The following is a 16,580-nucleotide window of genomic DNA, read 5'->3' on the forward strand; positions in this document are numbered from 1 at the left end:
CCTCTCCCTCTGTACCTGCTTGCAGCCAGGTACACCAAGTTTGGGCCTAAGTGGAAATCAACCCCCTCAAAATCTCTTTAGAGACAATCATTTTTCTTATTAACCCGGGATGCCATAGCCTACATAGGAGCAGTAATAAGAAACCAGAGTTCATAAAACCAAGGCCTTTGCCCAGATCATTAAATCACAACGCTCTCAACTCTGGAAGTTATTCATTGTTTTTCCCTTGCATGAAGTCTGAGTGGTGTATCCTTCTGAGGTAGAAGAAAGTCATTAGCAGCTATTTCATAGATGTGACCCACACAGCATACGATTATTATAAAGAATGAACAGCCAGTCACACATCAAATTAAGGAACAACGATTCATAAATCCAAAACCCAGTCTGACATCTTGCTTTTGTATGGGGTCTGGTAAAATCCCATTTGAAGCAGAACTGGAAATCATGCCTTTCAGTTTTACTCCTCCATTTGTGCAATAACAGGCCATTTCTGGCACACACTGCCACTTCTCTGACTCAGGGAGAAAAGGTGGATGTTAAAGAAGCCATAAATAGCATTTGATGGTTCTCCCATTTCTATTACAAGTTGACTTTGATTCAGCTCCCTGCGATTAACAGGAACAAGAGAAAGACAAATAAAATTATCCCAGCTGTTTGTGGCCAGCAGACCTGGCCTCCCAGCTGAGAGCTCTTTGTGCTGCTGAGAGCGTCACCAAGCAACCAGCCCTTGCAGCTGCCAGACGACAAAAAAGAAGTGAGAGCATGACTTATGGAAAGGAAGCACATGTGAAGGGGATAAAGGTTGGGACTGAATCAATCTCTGCTTTGTCTCCTGGCCTAAATACAGCACCAGATAAAAAAAGGAGATCACCGTCAATGGGACTCACCCGCTGAGGGGGCAGAACCCGGACACTTGTTTTGTGTTAGAAGCCAGACCCTTGGAGTACTGAACTCAGGTATCCCATACCCGATATCAGGACACAATGAAAAGATGAGAGATCGAGTCTGTTATGATGCTATTGAGACTTAGTATTCTTCATCAGTCTTAGCTGGTGCTCCAAAAACCAGCACAAGGTGGTCTACAGTACCTCTGCCAAAACGGCACTATTGTCCCAGTTGTAAGTCAAACCTGCATATAAGGCAAGTGGAAGTGAAAAAAGATTGTCTGATAACTGGAACAATATGGCAAGGAAAGCAAAGCAAACAGGCAAATCTCCATGCACGCAAGCAGGGAATTAATAAAATGGGAGAAAAAAATGGGTTGATAAATGAACACTCAAATTGTCGACAATGCTTTACTGATTGCTGTAGAAATGTTAGCTCTTAGAAAACTGCTAGAAGTAGGTAGTGGATATTCTTACAGAATCTGGTCAGTCCTTGATTAAAAAAGAAAAAAAAGGAGGTTGAGATACCTGGCCTATATCATCCCCCAAGCAATCTGTAGTATCATTTAGGTCTTACGAGTCTTTTTTTTTTTTTTTAAACCAAAAAACATCTAGGACATGAAAATTTTTTTAAAATTTGAACATTAAACACAAATTAACAACCTCACTTCAGCCTCCCCATGAGTTTAAATGAGGCAAATCACACCTACCTGAAAATGCCACATTAATTGCCTAAACCTGGATCACACGCTGCAGCTGAAACAGGAGCAATGTGGGAGCGTTGCCAGGAGCCCTGAGACCCACTTCTACTGCTTGAGTACCTGAAGCACACTGCCTCTCTTCCATCATATAAAATATTTCCTGTAGCATCATCTACCTCCTGCTTTTGAAAGTAAGTCTTTGGTGAGTTATGCTTAGAAAAAAAACACATATACAGGTTGGTTTTCACCAGTATTAAATATTAGGAGATCTGTACATTAGAGCTCAGTGTATCCACTTTTGGGCTTAACTTTATTTTTCCTTGTTTACTGCCTATTTTACACTAAGCTGAACACTTCACACATACAGCTGGAAACAACCCAAACAATGAGTATGGGATTGTTTCCAGAGTCTGCTTTCTGGAAGAGAAAGCATTTTGAAGAAACAGTGTAAAATGGAGTAATTCTGCACTGTTTGGCACTAAATCACTACCTGCTGCCAACAGTGGTACAAAAACTTTATGAAGAAGCTCATGAGGTGGATAAAAATTCAAGGAAAAGTGGACGTTTCAGAAACTGTTCCATTTTAAAACTGCGAGAAATGCCAAGAATGCAAATATCTCTGTTGCTTTAGAGAACTAAAAATAACACTCACCAACAGCCTCTATCAAGACTCTTACACAAAATTCAGGCAGCCTTATGGCTTTCATTTTGAGTGTGACACATGAACGTTTTGCAACCCTCTGACTAGGGTTGTCTAAAATGAAGGAAAATCCCCATCCCATTTTCTCTCAAATATTAAAATTCACTAGAAGCAAAAATATGTCTCAATTTTTAGACGGTATTAAGCGATGTAAGTTCTTGTTTCTAATCCATAATGAAGGGCTTTCAAGTAGGCAGGAATAACATTCATAGCTCCTAACGTTGGCTATCTAGCTCAACTCTTTGATACACTTAATTTACATGTAATCCTGCAGTCTGCCAGTAGTTGATAAGGTTCCTGATATGTGCACATTTGAGGAAGAGAAGTTTAGTCCTCTTACTGCCTTTCTGGGGAGCTGAGCTCCACGATGGAAGGATACTCAGGTTTAAGTTTTCAAACAGATTTTTGCTTCTTAGCCTGATACATATGTCCCCAAATAGCTTTAAAATTATTGAAATGTTGAAATAGCTGCACTGCATTTTTTGCTTCTGCTTCCGTTATTAAAATACTTCACAGACTCCTGTAAATACCAGGCTGTATGGAAAGCAGGATGAAGGGCATAATTTCTCTCCACTCCAATGATACTATTTTGGAGATATAAAGACAAAGTGTGAAAATTAGGCATATCAAAGGAGTGGTTGACAGATGCTACAAATCCTGAGATAATGTCTATATGACACACTTGACTGAAGAATGGACAAGCACTCATTAAGAGCAAGATTTTAACAAGCACTCCATTTCTGTGCCCCAAATGTAAAGAGCAGGATGACACAGTTTTGGTAAAACCATTTCAAATGTTTCATCACACAGTGGGGCGATGTCACCTCTGTCTACAGTATTATAGTATAGATGATACTCCCCATCAGTAGAGCTACAGCTTCTCTCAGCCTCTGTACATAAGCAGACACCTTGGACCTCCAAAGGAAGTTACCTTACTGGGTGCCATGTCATTCTGATACCCCAGGCACAGGCAGACTCCCAGTTTCATATTCATAGGTACATACCACAACGTAGAAGCCATGAAGAGCCATGTAAGCCCAGGTGATTTAGCACTGAGCACTCCATGATACACACTCTGACCACTTGTAACTTACTTCATGTTTCACCCAAATCCCAGTCCAAGCATAACGCATTAACAAAGGAGCTTCCAAACACCTTTATATGCTATCCCACACCTCGTAGTGAAGATGGGAGAGCTGCAGAGGGCTGCAGGGCAGCAATCACTGGAGGAACTCCTTATTTGCTTCCGTCTTCTGAGGGTCACTTGCAAATGTGGAGAGGTAAAGTGGAAGGGCATTTAAAAGAATGTTCCTTTCTAAAATTTGAATGCATACTGTGTGTTCTAGCATGTTATTTTGTTCTGAATCTGTGCTAAGACATTGGTACTAGCCTGTTTCATCAAGGCCAATCCTCTCCGCAGAATAATTATATTTAATTTAAAAGCCAAGTATAAGAGTAATTACTAGAACTGTGCATTATTTTGCACTTACGATCTTCCATTATACTGCCTGTTCATCTTGGTAAGTCTCCCACTTTTCTCCAAATTTGCTTTATTGCAGTAATTCTTTTGTCTTCTTCACCAACAACATCCATATCCAGATCACTCAAGACAAAAAACACTGGTATCTTGATACTTAATTTTACTGACAAAAAAAAAAAAAAAGTATTTTTGCCCTAGTTTCTCCTAAACACGTCTCCAACCTGTGATAGTATTTTCCCTTCACATCAGTACTTTACATTCCTTAAGTTCTCGACGGTGCTTTTCCTCATGAGTTTTTGAAGTCCACATATCCACCGACTCTCTCCCCCCCATGACACTGTTCCATTATTCTGTATTAATAGATTAACAAAGTGAAAGCTTTTCTTGCAAATTTACATTTATTCATACTGCATTATGTTGCGTATTTCATGATTCATTTTAACTTTCATTCCAGTTGATTTATCTAGTACAGAAAGTGAGTTTCCTAGTGAACTTTCAGCACCAGCCCTACAGAGGAGAATGGGTACACCCATCAGTCACCTGTCAGCAACATCATGAGCACGAGGGACTGGGGAAGGGCCTGAGTGGTTACGTCTGGAGCACAAGGGTAGCAATAGCTTGAAGCAATGCTTCTTTCACAGCAACACACACATGCCACAAGATACTTTCCTAAACCAATTACTCTTTCCTGTTCAGAGAACCCAAATAAAAGACAGCTGCTCTCCCAGTATCAGTTAGCCTGGCTGGGTTTTTCACGTGGTGGCTTGAACTGATCCCTCACGACCAGGGAGCAGTGTCCGCAGCGAGGCAGCAGCAGAACCAGAGCTGGGGACCCTGGCAGCCGCAGGGGACCAAGCCCCAGACAGGCAGCACAAAGCAGATGGCGAGGCCAGGGGAGCACAGGGAGGGAGCTCAGAGTCCTGCTCTCCCCTGCTGCCCTGCAGGCCCACTGGCTGCATAATTATTCCTGCGGAGCCAATAAAGCTCGCTGTGTTCATTGTTCTTCAGATAACAGCCCAGACCTGGGGACGGGAAGGATTGACCCCCCACACCAATTCTGACTGAAGCAAAATCCCCTGAAGAAAAATCCTTCTAATGAATGGTGCACATTATCTCATCCTCCCCATGTCTAGTTTTTGTTCATAACTAGGTCCTCCACTGGGGAAAGAAGAGAAAAATTAGTGAAAAACAGGTTACATCTTACACTCACTAGTTGAAAAATGTACTGAAAATGTGTAGGATTTTTCAAGATAGAAAGTGATAGAAAAGCATCATGAACCAACACATACATGTTTCCTATTTATTTTAGGACACCTGGATAAATTTAAAGTGGTTAATAACAATGAGATTTGCATTTATCTCAAAGCATAATGTACAAGTAATGAAATATGCTTTCACAGTACAATTAAAAACTCCATTAAAATGCCTTTTGTTTATTTGAGTAAGGGAGGAAGAAACAATAACTAACGTGACTCAAGGTTCTCACTTTCAGAGCACAACAGTCCCTGGGTTTCTTTAAGAGGAGAACTTAGATTACTTGGACAGCAAGCTGAGCTGCAGAGTTGTGTTCTGTAACACTAAAATTTATTTATACAGATAGATACACATGCATACACTCATATACACCCTGTTAACCAGAAAACAAGAAATATGTCTATTAATTCAGAAAAGCCTATGTTCACAGGGGAGAGGGTGTGTCTCCTGGCTCTGAGCGGTGAATGCTATGGTTATTAGCCTTGCTCATTTTTCCCTATTCAGTCTGAATTCAGAGCTAAGCAAATTTCCAGGAGCAGGCCTGCTATTCCAGCTCTGTATGCTAATCAATTCGATGCAGCTTGAGAAGCCCTGAACACAAGCTGGAATAGCCCTTAGCTTTCATGGCTTGTCTTTGCACTTCTCCACATATGCAGGCCTACCTTAGCCAATTCTGAAAATCTGGATGGACTGGATCCAACTTTTTTCCTCCTAACCTCCTTTAGACATGCTTTTATTACATTTCTGTGCCAATATTTTTCGTCACCCCTGGCAGACCCAAGGGTGGCTGGAAGCTCTTATCCTCTGCGCACGAGCAATGCTATCACTTGCTCCAAACAGAGACCTTTGAACGACGCTTGCAGTATGTACAAACACATGAGGCCTTAGACAACCTCTTCTGCTTGGTCTGGGCCCTTTGCACCATGGATTCATTTCCTAACACCTAGACTCCGTCAAGACGCACATACTACATACACAATAAAAACCACTAGTTCGGTTTTGTGTGTAGTTTCAGAGACAAGAAAGGAAATACTGTTGTGCTGGATGATAGCACTATCACGCTATTTCTTACCAGCCCCTGCAGTTTGGCTGCATGCCTTACCCAGAGCTAGTGCAAGCTCTTCCTAAAAGAAGATGAGCTGTCATAGCTTACCTACTATAGAGTGAAAACAGCCTTTTGATCAGAGGCGAAGAAGAGCTGGGAAGGGAACAAGTGGATTCAGACAGTCAAGAAGAGGTGGAACTTGCAACAAGGTGTGGAATGCAGCACCAACCACAACCACATTCTTGAGGTCTCTCGTGCTGGGTAAGGTCAGGGGAGTATTTGTTGTTTTGGGGCACTAGAGCAAGTAGGGAGACATGAGCAAACGTACCATACACGATGCCACTCAGAGCATAAGAACTAAGGCCTCAGGCCCACCAGAATAAACAGGACATTCCCCCAATACACAGGGGAAAGACTACATGCATTCGTTTATACCTTGTGATCAAAATGAGACATCTACTGGATTCCAAGCATTGAGGTAGATGTTTGCTCAGAATACATTCAGCATACCTGCTCCCTCTGAGGTATCCCATTCACATTGATGGGATTTCTACTTGAGGACCAAAAAGGAACCAGAATCTTCTGCTTCACATAATGATACAAATTACCAATGAAAAAAAAAATAGAAATCTTTCTTGGCCTGTCTCAGCTCCTGATATTCAGCCTAATTTTCCCTTGCTCATTTTCAGCCCATTTATTCCTAGATAAACCCTCCAGCACTACGGTGAATAATCCTCTTCTCTCCTGGGATTCAGAGTGAAAAGAGAACGTGTCACTCTATGACAGAAAGAACTGCCAAAATAAAGATGCTGGTGAGGACTGAATTTTTAACGTACATCTCTTTCGGGGTGTGAATAGCACCAGGATTCAGTAATAGGGGCCATGTACTTCTAGGTCACCAGGTCAGATCTGACTGCATCCTCCAATAATTTTGACAGCCTGCCATCTGTGATGTAAGTAGCAGGTGTTCATGTGAATCTCGGTCAATACATGTCTACTAGCAAGGCTTGCATTTCTAGAAAACCCACAATTTTTAGCAAGCAGCACTGAAACCTGCTTCTGGACTTGGATTCTCACTGCCTTAAGTGGACAATAGAGTCATCACAGCTTTAGCCGGTGTTTACAGAACGAAAAAACGCCAATAGTGCCAGAGGCCTGTTGGATGGCAAGCAGGAGCACGACACCTTCTTCCAAAACAGGAGGATGAGGGAAAGCAATGGAAAAATGTCTGCCAAAGTTTTAAAGATGACGAGCTCCTTTGCTGTCTCCCTGTTTTCTGCACATGGCTTGGGGAGATTTTTTTTTGGAGACGACAGCAATGGCAATCACATCAGCCCCAGTGCTCACATGAGAGCAGACAATGTCAAGACTTGAGTTGCTGAGATCAGGCTGCTTCTGCTTTAATAAATACGGGAATTAGCACGCAGAGACTGCACACAGGGCAGCCTCTCAAAAAAGAAGTGTCACCTTTTTTGAGAGTGTCACCGTCAAACTGCACACAACAGAGCCAGATAAAAAAAAAAAAAAAGTAGGACAGGAAAACCGAACAAAGTCTGTCCATAGACCCCAACACTTCAAACAGCCTGTCCTCAGTGGGGAACGAAAGACTTTATTTAACAGTTTATCTGTCTACTCCAAAAATAGCTCCCTCAGAAAGCTCCAGTCATGGGCAGCAGGTCTGAGGCAAAGCATTATTTACTCCCAGAGCCACCTCTGGCAAGGACTGATCCAAAGCCATATACATGAGCAGGAATTTGCCAAAATCCTTATGACATTGTGATCTGCTAAATCCCTGAAGCAGGACATTCTTTGTTGATTTGTTTTTGAACAGACTACAATGCAAACCAATTGACCAGCTATTTAATTGTAGCTATTCAATAAACCTGTGTTTAAATCAGTAACTCTTCAGGTTCACTAGAGGTGGAGGGCACCATTCTCTCATTGGCAGCAGTTACCATGGCATCAGTACTACAGGGTTAGGGCATTTGCCACCTGTCTGTAGTTGGCACCGTACCGAAGGCACTAGCTAGCTAGTTTGGCTAGCATGGTTTCAGCAATAGTGCCTGATGGGGCCACTCTGGGGCAGACATCAGTGTCCCAGCCAGGCCCTTTTATCCCAGATTCTGTGGCCTAAAGACCTATATAAACAAAAATTAAGAAGTATAAGGTTTCTGAATAATATCTCAGAAAATCTTCTGAATATTTTATCATAAGTACTTAGATACACATTCATGGAAGCCTGGCTTATTCACTGTAGTGTATAATCAAATCCTGAAGGGATACCTGAGGACTAATTGGTTTTGTCTGTGTTAGTGTCTAGTCATTGCATGAATCAGGCGATGCTGAATTTCCAGCTCAGACTAAGAGCTCCCTAAAGATAAAGAACCAGGCTGCCTTGTCTGGCTGTGTAAGTGGTTTGGGTTCAGAAGTTCTTCAGCCCATGCATTATTACTTACCCTTCTTGCCATGACAGTTGCTAGTGAGGAATCATCTCACACAAACAGCTTGAGTCAGGGCAGTCTGCAAATGCAACAAGGAGGAATGAAGCAGGGACTTGATCTTCATTTGAAATGATCTGGCGCAGGAGGTGGCTATGGTCAAAGATCCTGCGCCTGGGCTATTCCTCTGCTAGTGCTGAGCCACACCTGTCCTGATATCAGGATGGGAGGCTTGTGAAAGGCCTGCCAAATCTCAGCAGTTAACAACAAGCGCTAACAAAAGACTAAGAAAAAGATGTAAAGCAGATACAGTTTCATTGTTACGGCTTTATGCAGCAGGGAAGGAAGACAGGACTCACCTCTCCCCATTAGTACCAGCTGTTGTAGAGCCTTTTGCAGGAGGCAGAATACAAAATACATGTGCACCCATCTCCTATTCTTCCCTCCCATTTGTTTTGGGGTTAGATCTTCCCCAGCTTTGCAGCAGTGCATGAAACTTTGTTCTGGGGTTGCTTCAATGCAGTTTTTCAGTATCCACATGGGCAGTTGTGAAGTCTCAGACGGATGAGGTGTTCCACATCCTACCGCAGGATGTGTCAAACAAAGCAAACCCATTTGTTTGCTTTAAAGCCCTGAACCTCATGCCTCAGGGCGTAAGTTAACTATCTGCAGGGTTCTCTCTAGAGGGAAGGTTGGTGGGGTTTTTTTGTTTTGTTTTGTTTTTTTTTACCTGATCCTTCAGCAATGCAGATGTTACTAGGTCTGTCATGGAGTTATTCACCTTCCTGAGCATCAACTACAAGTGACAGCAGTTGGAAAAATTTGTATTTTTGGTACAAATCTCATCCTGTATCACATTAACAAAAGTTAATATAATCAATAGAGCTACACTAACCTGGCAACAGGGTCCATTGCCAGCATTGGCACTTGAGCAAGGAGATTTTTACTGATTTTTTTTCCAAATACCAGCTTAAAATCAATGCAGCAACTCCAAAGTTTATCTAGTTTCTCAAGTGCAACTTGCATAGATACATCCAGAGTAGCTTTTTACTAGTAGTGCAGCACCAGAAGCTGCTTTACCAACTACTTTGTTTGCTGTTATCTGGAAGTATCAACCTTTAACTTATTGTGAGCTTAGTAATCCTGCTTCTCCCTCTGCTGCTGCTGCCCTTCCTGCAATGCAAGTAATTTAAAATGAAATGGCAACTTCTCCTCTGGACAGGAGAGGTGGGCTGGCCTCCTATGCATTTGCATCTGCTTTGCAAACAGAAAGATGAACTCCACTCATCACCTGCCACATGAAATCCTTATCAAAGCGAAGATTGCTAGAGGGGAGCATTTCATTAAGACTAGAAATTCTTTCGGGAGCACAGTCACAAGTACCCTGACATATAAAAACGTAAATAACTTCATCTAGTGAGACAGCTAACACTTGGATGGAACAGAAGCACTTTGTCTGGGCTAGATAAAAACCAATAAATAGCACATGTCTAACTTCTCCCTGTGCATGAAGATTTGAAGTCTAAAAGAGGTCATTGTAAGTTATGACTAAGAAGACATTCAGTTGCCCTGCTTGTTAACCAGAACCTCTGTAACTATAGGGAACTAGAGCCTACAAGCTCTCTCCCACCTGAGCAGCACCCTATTCTGCTTATTTGGTGATGCTAATTGATGGAAAGGAGTATTTCGTTAATTAAGACATGGCAATATATCAGCTAGAGAAAAACCAGAAGGAATTCCATACCACTGAAAAGTATCTTAATGTAAAGTAGAACCGAACCCGGTCCCTCTAACCTATCACCACTCAGCCAACCACATTTAAAAAAAAAAAAACTGATTTTTGTTCCTACATCTCTTTGTATACTTGCTGAATGTCTCAGACTTTGGAATGCAAGACTGGGCAGGAGAAGAGAAGTTCAGTATGTACAGAAGACATTAACTTTCACAGTTCATTTCTTAAAGCAGGAATGAATGCTGACAAACACCACCTGCAAAGCAAGACGCAGAAAGAAGATGGGCTGTCAGTCATGAAATAGCCTCCCCTCTTCCATACAAACACCTATTTATTGTACACCACAGCGAGAAGCTCAAGCACAAACGGGACAGTAAATCTATACAGCATTTGCAAGCTCTAGTTGAGACTATTGTATTCAAAATATTTGAATACAACTTCATCCACAAACTCAAATTCTGTTTTCTAATTCAGTTCAGCTACAAGAGGAAGAAACTGACATCGTGTGTTTATAAAATAGCCGGTGCTCCCAAGAATCCAGACTTATTTGGGACACTGATATCCCCTGTATAAGTTTTTGTTTAAAGCATCAAATTCTTTGGCATATACCATATCCTATACGGCCATATAAAAAAAGTTCAAAAGGTAAGCGTCTATTGTGATTCTGTCATGACTCTTCTTTGACCAACAGTTTGAAGCCCCTTTTGAGTTCCGGGGCTTTTGTCAAGAGGTGGTAATATATTCCAAGAAGAGAAGGAGCTCGAGTACAGACAAGACTAGGCACAAGGCATTAGAGATACACACAAGACCAAGTTAAATAAGCTACTTAAACACAAGATGCGAATTTAGCAATTTCAAAAGGACAATAATATTCAAAAAGGCAACGATCCAAGATACAAGAAGCAAAACTTCTTAAAACGACCTAATCCCACTGCTGTTTTAAGTGCTATATTTATTCAAATGTACCCCATCCGGCTCTCAATTAACTGCTTTCTCATTTCCAAATGCAGGTCTGCAGTGCAGAGAAGTGTAATTATTTACACACCACTCCATCATTGCCACTACTGTCTGTACTTCTAAAGCATCTTGATTACTCTACTGATGAGCACCATGGAAATGTCTATAAATAATCATCTCCCCTCATTAAGTTACAGTTCATGGAGTGGGGAAGGATGATTTTCCTTTGTACATTCCTTTCGTAAATTTTATCGTTTCACAACAGAGGGAGTAACATGCCTCTGATGACACTCAAAGAGACAGACTGTCAGGATTCTTGTCAGTATTTCAGCTGCGAGCGGCTTGCAGTTCTGTATGAATATTTTCTCCTGAAAATAAAGTACTGTTTGTCAGAATTAGGCATTCAAGACTGTTTTTCTAATGTCAGATTCAGACATGCAAAAACCTTTAGTATCACATCAGAAGGTCAGACTTTATGGAGCAGTATGTCATGGAAACCTTAACAGCAAACACTGCGCTCACAGCAGAAGCTTCTGGCTTTAGCTTGCAGCACTGAGAACACACATGGGGAGGGGAGGTTTCAAATGAACTTATATTAAAATACAAACATTGAAGGAAACCTTCCAATAAGAACAAAGCACTGGTAAATAGATTTGATCCTCAGGGATCTCCAATAATAATTGATGCCACAAATATCAAACATTCCATTACTGTCAAATCACAAAATCTCATTCCTCTCATTAACCGCAATACTAAACGCACATTTGCATGCAGTGAAACTGCTGGTGGTAGCTCTCTAACACAATGAAATATCACGTCATACAATGGTGAATTTTAAAGCCAGTAAAACAAGCTGAATGGGGTGTCTTCACTCACTGAAATCAGATTCCTGCAACAAAAAGCAATTGTGAAGTTCTCACATTGCCCCAGAGAACAGAGTACCAAGGCACCAGTTCCCATATGGGTATCAGAGTTTGCTATGAGGAAAGCAAGGTTGCCTTCTATTTTGGGATTCAAGGAGAGTCATACATCTGTGGCTGCTATGGACAACAGTTTGCAGTAGGAATTGCTAAATTACCTTTAAATTATCTTTGAGCCCCATGCTGAGCCATGTCCCCGTGCAAGGCAGCGACTCGAGCACTGGATCACTTTCTGCCCTGCAGCAGCATTTCTCTAGGCAATCTGCAACTTAAGAGCAAGCAGCATTTCCCAAATTTCTGCTTAGGGATTAGCACAATTCCACAGGCTGGTCCAGCCAACAGGCCATAGGTGCAGTCCAACTTATCATCTGATTCAGTCTTACTCACAGTGCTGGAGAGGAAAACTATTCTTACTCCTGCAAATAGTTTAAAGGAGGAGAACAGAATGGTTTGACAAATTCATGAGGCATTCCTATTTCCATGCTCTGTCCAAAGCAGCACCTCACCTCCAAAATGTTGGCTATTTCAAACAACTGAAGCCATTTAGTGGTTCAGATTAAGATCTTGATCCACAACTGTCAGTGCAACAGTACTCTGTCAGCAGGAGGAGGCAACTGCTTTCAGGTCAGATCCATCCATTAAGCTCTTTTTTAAGCTGCTGTGATTCAAGATGCATGGTCTTGTGCCCACATATCATTTTCCTCAATGAGGAAGGATCACTTGTCCCTCCCCTCCCTCTTCCCCCAGCCACTTTCAGGGTTCCCAGTACATCGCTCCCTGTATCACTGCTTACTTACAACGCACTGCCATACTTACGGTCAGCTTAGCAGGACAGTCACCCACCCCTGTATAAGCTATACAACTTATGAAAAAAAAGTGCTGAATATCTGACAGGCTAGAGTGACATGCTACATTCAAGCTCCCAAACACTGCGCCTGGACTAGGACACCTCACGAACAAACGTTTGGTGCTGGAAGGACGAACGTTTTCATTTGTAAAGGCTACGTGTTTGAACACACTGCCTAGCGTTGGCAAGGTATTTGAATATTTTTTTCCAAAGATAGGAGCAAGAGTTAATTTAAAGCAACAGTAGCAAACCCTAGAATAGCCAGTGTCCTACCCCAACACAAGAGGTAGAGCAAGAAAAACAGATGCAAAAATAAGATTATCCCTCAGTTACAGAAGACACAGAACTATTAAATTAAGCTCAGAATTTTCCTTGAAGAAGAATCTAGCTCTTCTCAGTCCTCAGAGTTATCCTCCACATTCCTTTAAGTGTTCTCATAGATACGGTAATACGAAATGTCTTATTGCTGTATAGCTGCTAATAAGAGACAGATGTGTCATTCAGTTCCAGGAAAATGTAGACATGAAGCACATTATGATGACCCACTAAATATTTTTGACCTAAATCCCTTTGTAATCCCCATGTTATCTCTTTATACATTTAGTCAAGAAAATGCAACACAGTTCCATACTTTTCCTGCTAATTACTGAGCTAGCCAAAAGAGCATGCGTGGATCAACTGCTTTATCTTAGCAAGGCCAAAGCAAGTCAAGCAACACATTCACTTAGTGAATCCAAAGCTTGAGAGCTCTTGCAATTACTTCAGAGCTAAATCAACTGGTGGCTGTGAGCCGAACTCCCCATGTTATTTATTTAGCTAGTCCGGAAGACACGCACTGCACACTGGCGTGCAGGACGAAGCATCTGTTTCACTCAGATGGTTGGCTGCATTCTTTACTTGATATTAATATCAGTGAAAATTTAGCAACTTAACCACTGGCATGGGAAGTCTGAATTTTAAGAGAACAGATGGCAGTGATCATCTCAGGTTAATTTTAGGCTTCAAAAATTGCTCTTAGTCAGCAAAGTGTCAAGATAAGAGGAAAATAAAAAGGCAACATCTGTAAAATCTCCTACCTGTTTCCCATCCAAAGTATATAGCTTTTTGACCACTCCTGTCTCCAGCTTGATAGCTTCAGTGATATCAGTGAGAACTTGCTCAAACGAGTGGGCAGTCTTCTTGTTCAAGAGAACACGGACTGCTTTCCGGGGCTTCACCCCGCTACGGATGATGGTTACCAGCTTGGGCCGCACAAAATCTTTGTTCTCCTTTGCCTGGGCGCTGTTGCTGCTGGCCAGAGACTGAGGTGCTTTCTGGTTGGCGGATGTCTTCACGTTGACGGACCAGTTAGGATTGACATTCTTGGTGTATTCCACCTTCTTGAAGAAGTTGTCGGATGAGCAGACATAACTTTCACCTTTTGAAAGAAACAAACACTGGTCTAATTCTACAGTTCTTACCATTAGACTCCTGAGAAACAGAAACTACACATCTTTCTCCCATCAACCATGCAAAACATTACTCATTCTTTTCATTAGAACTTCCATGTCAGCTTGTTATTAAAGGTCAATTTTATAATGTTTATGCTTATTTGAAACATAATCTAGCATTTCCTGAAAGTAAGCAAGTCACACAACTTGCATCGGCAAATACACACCATCACTCAGTCATGTGAACCAGGCGTTAAACAAGATTGAGAATTGTAAAGATATTAGGTACCTGAAGATGCAACTAAGCTGTCTAAAAGCTCCTAACCACCTAATTCATTTAATCGCCTACATTATTTTGTAAATCTGCCAGCTCCCTCTCCATCTTTACAGACCTAGCTACTACTACAGTCTGTCACCCCTTGCCAAGAGGGTATCAACATCCATCCACAAGGTACCTCTTTTGTCAAGGCTGAAGAATGATGAAAATCCAGTACTGAATAATCTCTACCAAAAGCAGCTTTGATAAAGCTGGCAGGCAGAACAAATATGCTTCGCTGTAGTGTCAGTGGTCTATTAGAAGTCAGACCTACTGGCAGCTGAGATAGAATACTACACCAAATACCACTGCTTGCTTTAAAATGGCTGGTACCAACCAAAAATACACTCAATCCAAATTTAGACATAGTAGAGAAGGGTTAAATGTTGCACAGTCATATTAGTAATTCACAAAATATATATATATATATATATATCCCATCCAAAATTAGTTTCAAGCTTTGTCTGTAATTTATAGGGTCCTATCTACCTAAGGTTTTAAGATCACCTTAAAGAAGGATTTGTAGGATCTTCTTTGGGGCCTGCAAACCTGATGGATCCTAGAGGACTTATTACTAGAATGAGACTGTAAAAACAGTCTCCCTAAGAGAATGTAGCTGTCTAGTCTGAAATGACTCAGGCTGCTGAGCATTTGAGGATGCACTAAAAAAAAACAACAGTCATTGCTAGAGGAAGAAGCTTTTGTCCTTTGTCTCACCATTAGATAAAATTTTAATAGGAACTGAAGGCATAACATGGGTACCTGTAGGATCTTAGGGAGTTTCTTTTGGTACTTTATTGGACTGATCTTACAGAACGAAGTTCTTTAAACAATGTGATAGCTTTTAAATCAAAATATAGATTTAACTATTTTGAATAACAAAAAAAAATCCTTCTGCAAATACAGACTAGCTGCATTTCCTTATCAGTTACCTACTGCAAACTCTGTGGCCTGGATAACTTTGAAAAGTCTGCCCAGCACCTGAACCTTGCTTTCTACTAGGGGATCTTCTAGGACAGGATCTGACGTCTAATCAGCCAAGGTATAAGTATGTATTTCCAAAGAGCCCAGCAATTTCCACAAAAAAATTATGGTCCAGGCATGTAACACATACGTGGTACACAGTGTTCATGTAGTTATTCTTCAGCTGACTAAATTGCATTTTTGATGGACATACTCCTATGATCCCTTCAAAGACTACATGGAAAGACCACTAACAGATATAATGCCATAGAAACCTTTTAATAGGCTTAAAACAAAGGGATACATAGTACTTATGTCCTTCCTACTACTCTGTTTGATTTCACTAGCAGCCATTGAAACAATGCAGAATGGTTGCTAGTTTTGCGGTTTTTTTTTTCCCCTGACTTCATATCCTGTTTGCCAGAAAGTGGTGAGTGCTCGCAGTGATTACACCACCAGCAGCAGCTCTTCTGTCTCTGCAGCCGTGTAGTGACCGAAATCATATATCACCAAGAAGGAGGTATTGTTTTCCCTTCTGAAGGAAGAACAGAAATGCAACAGAAATACAGAATGCAGAAAGCTGGCTTCATGATGAACACTATTAGTTGGGCATTTTTTCAACTCGTGTACCCCACACTAACATAACCCCATCAGGAGGCTCTGGTGGCCTGACCAAAGAATACCAATCTATATTTGGGGCATGCCTGCTGTCAGAAAAAAAACTCAAACTATGAAGTTCCCATAGCTGAAGCTCCTTAGTGTCTCACATTTCTCAAATTGGACGCAACAGAAGCACAGATGAAACCCAAAGTGTTCCATACATTGTAAGGAATTCTCACTGGAAATAGATTGTTTTTTCAAAAGCACTCAATTTGATAAATCTTTCTCATTAATAAGTGATAAGCTGTGGTTT

General features: G+C 41.4%; 1 protein-coding gene across 6 annotated transcripts in view; it reads right to left on the minus strand.

The window, feature by feature from the left end:
• DCX (doublecortin) overlaps positions 1–16,580 on the minus strand; it is a 102,695-nt gene that overhangs the window by 55,697 nt on the left and 30,418 nt on the right. For all 6 annotated transcript variants that reach the window (XM_083797428.1, XM_083797429.1, XM_083797432.1 and 3 more), the window contains one exon: positions 14,035–14,375. In XM_083797428.1, the coding sequence (XP_083653554.1) occupies positions 14,035–14,375 (341 nt within the window). The remainder of the gene's footprint in view (positions 1–14,034; positions 14,376–16,580) is intronic.

This window comes from Anser anser, assembly GCF_964211835.1.
Source record: "Anser anser genome assembly, chromosome: 13".
NCBI lineage: Eukaryota > Metazoa > Chordata > Aves > Anseriformes > Anatidae > Anser > Anser anser.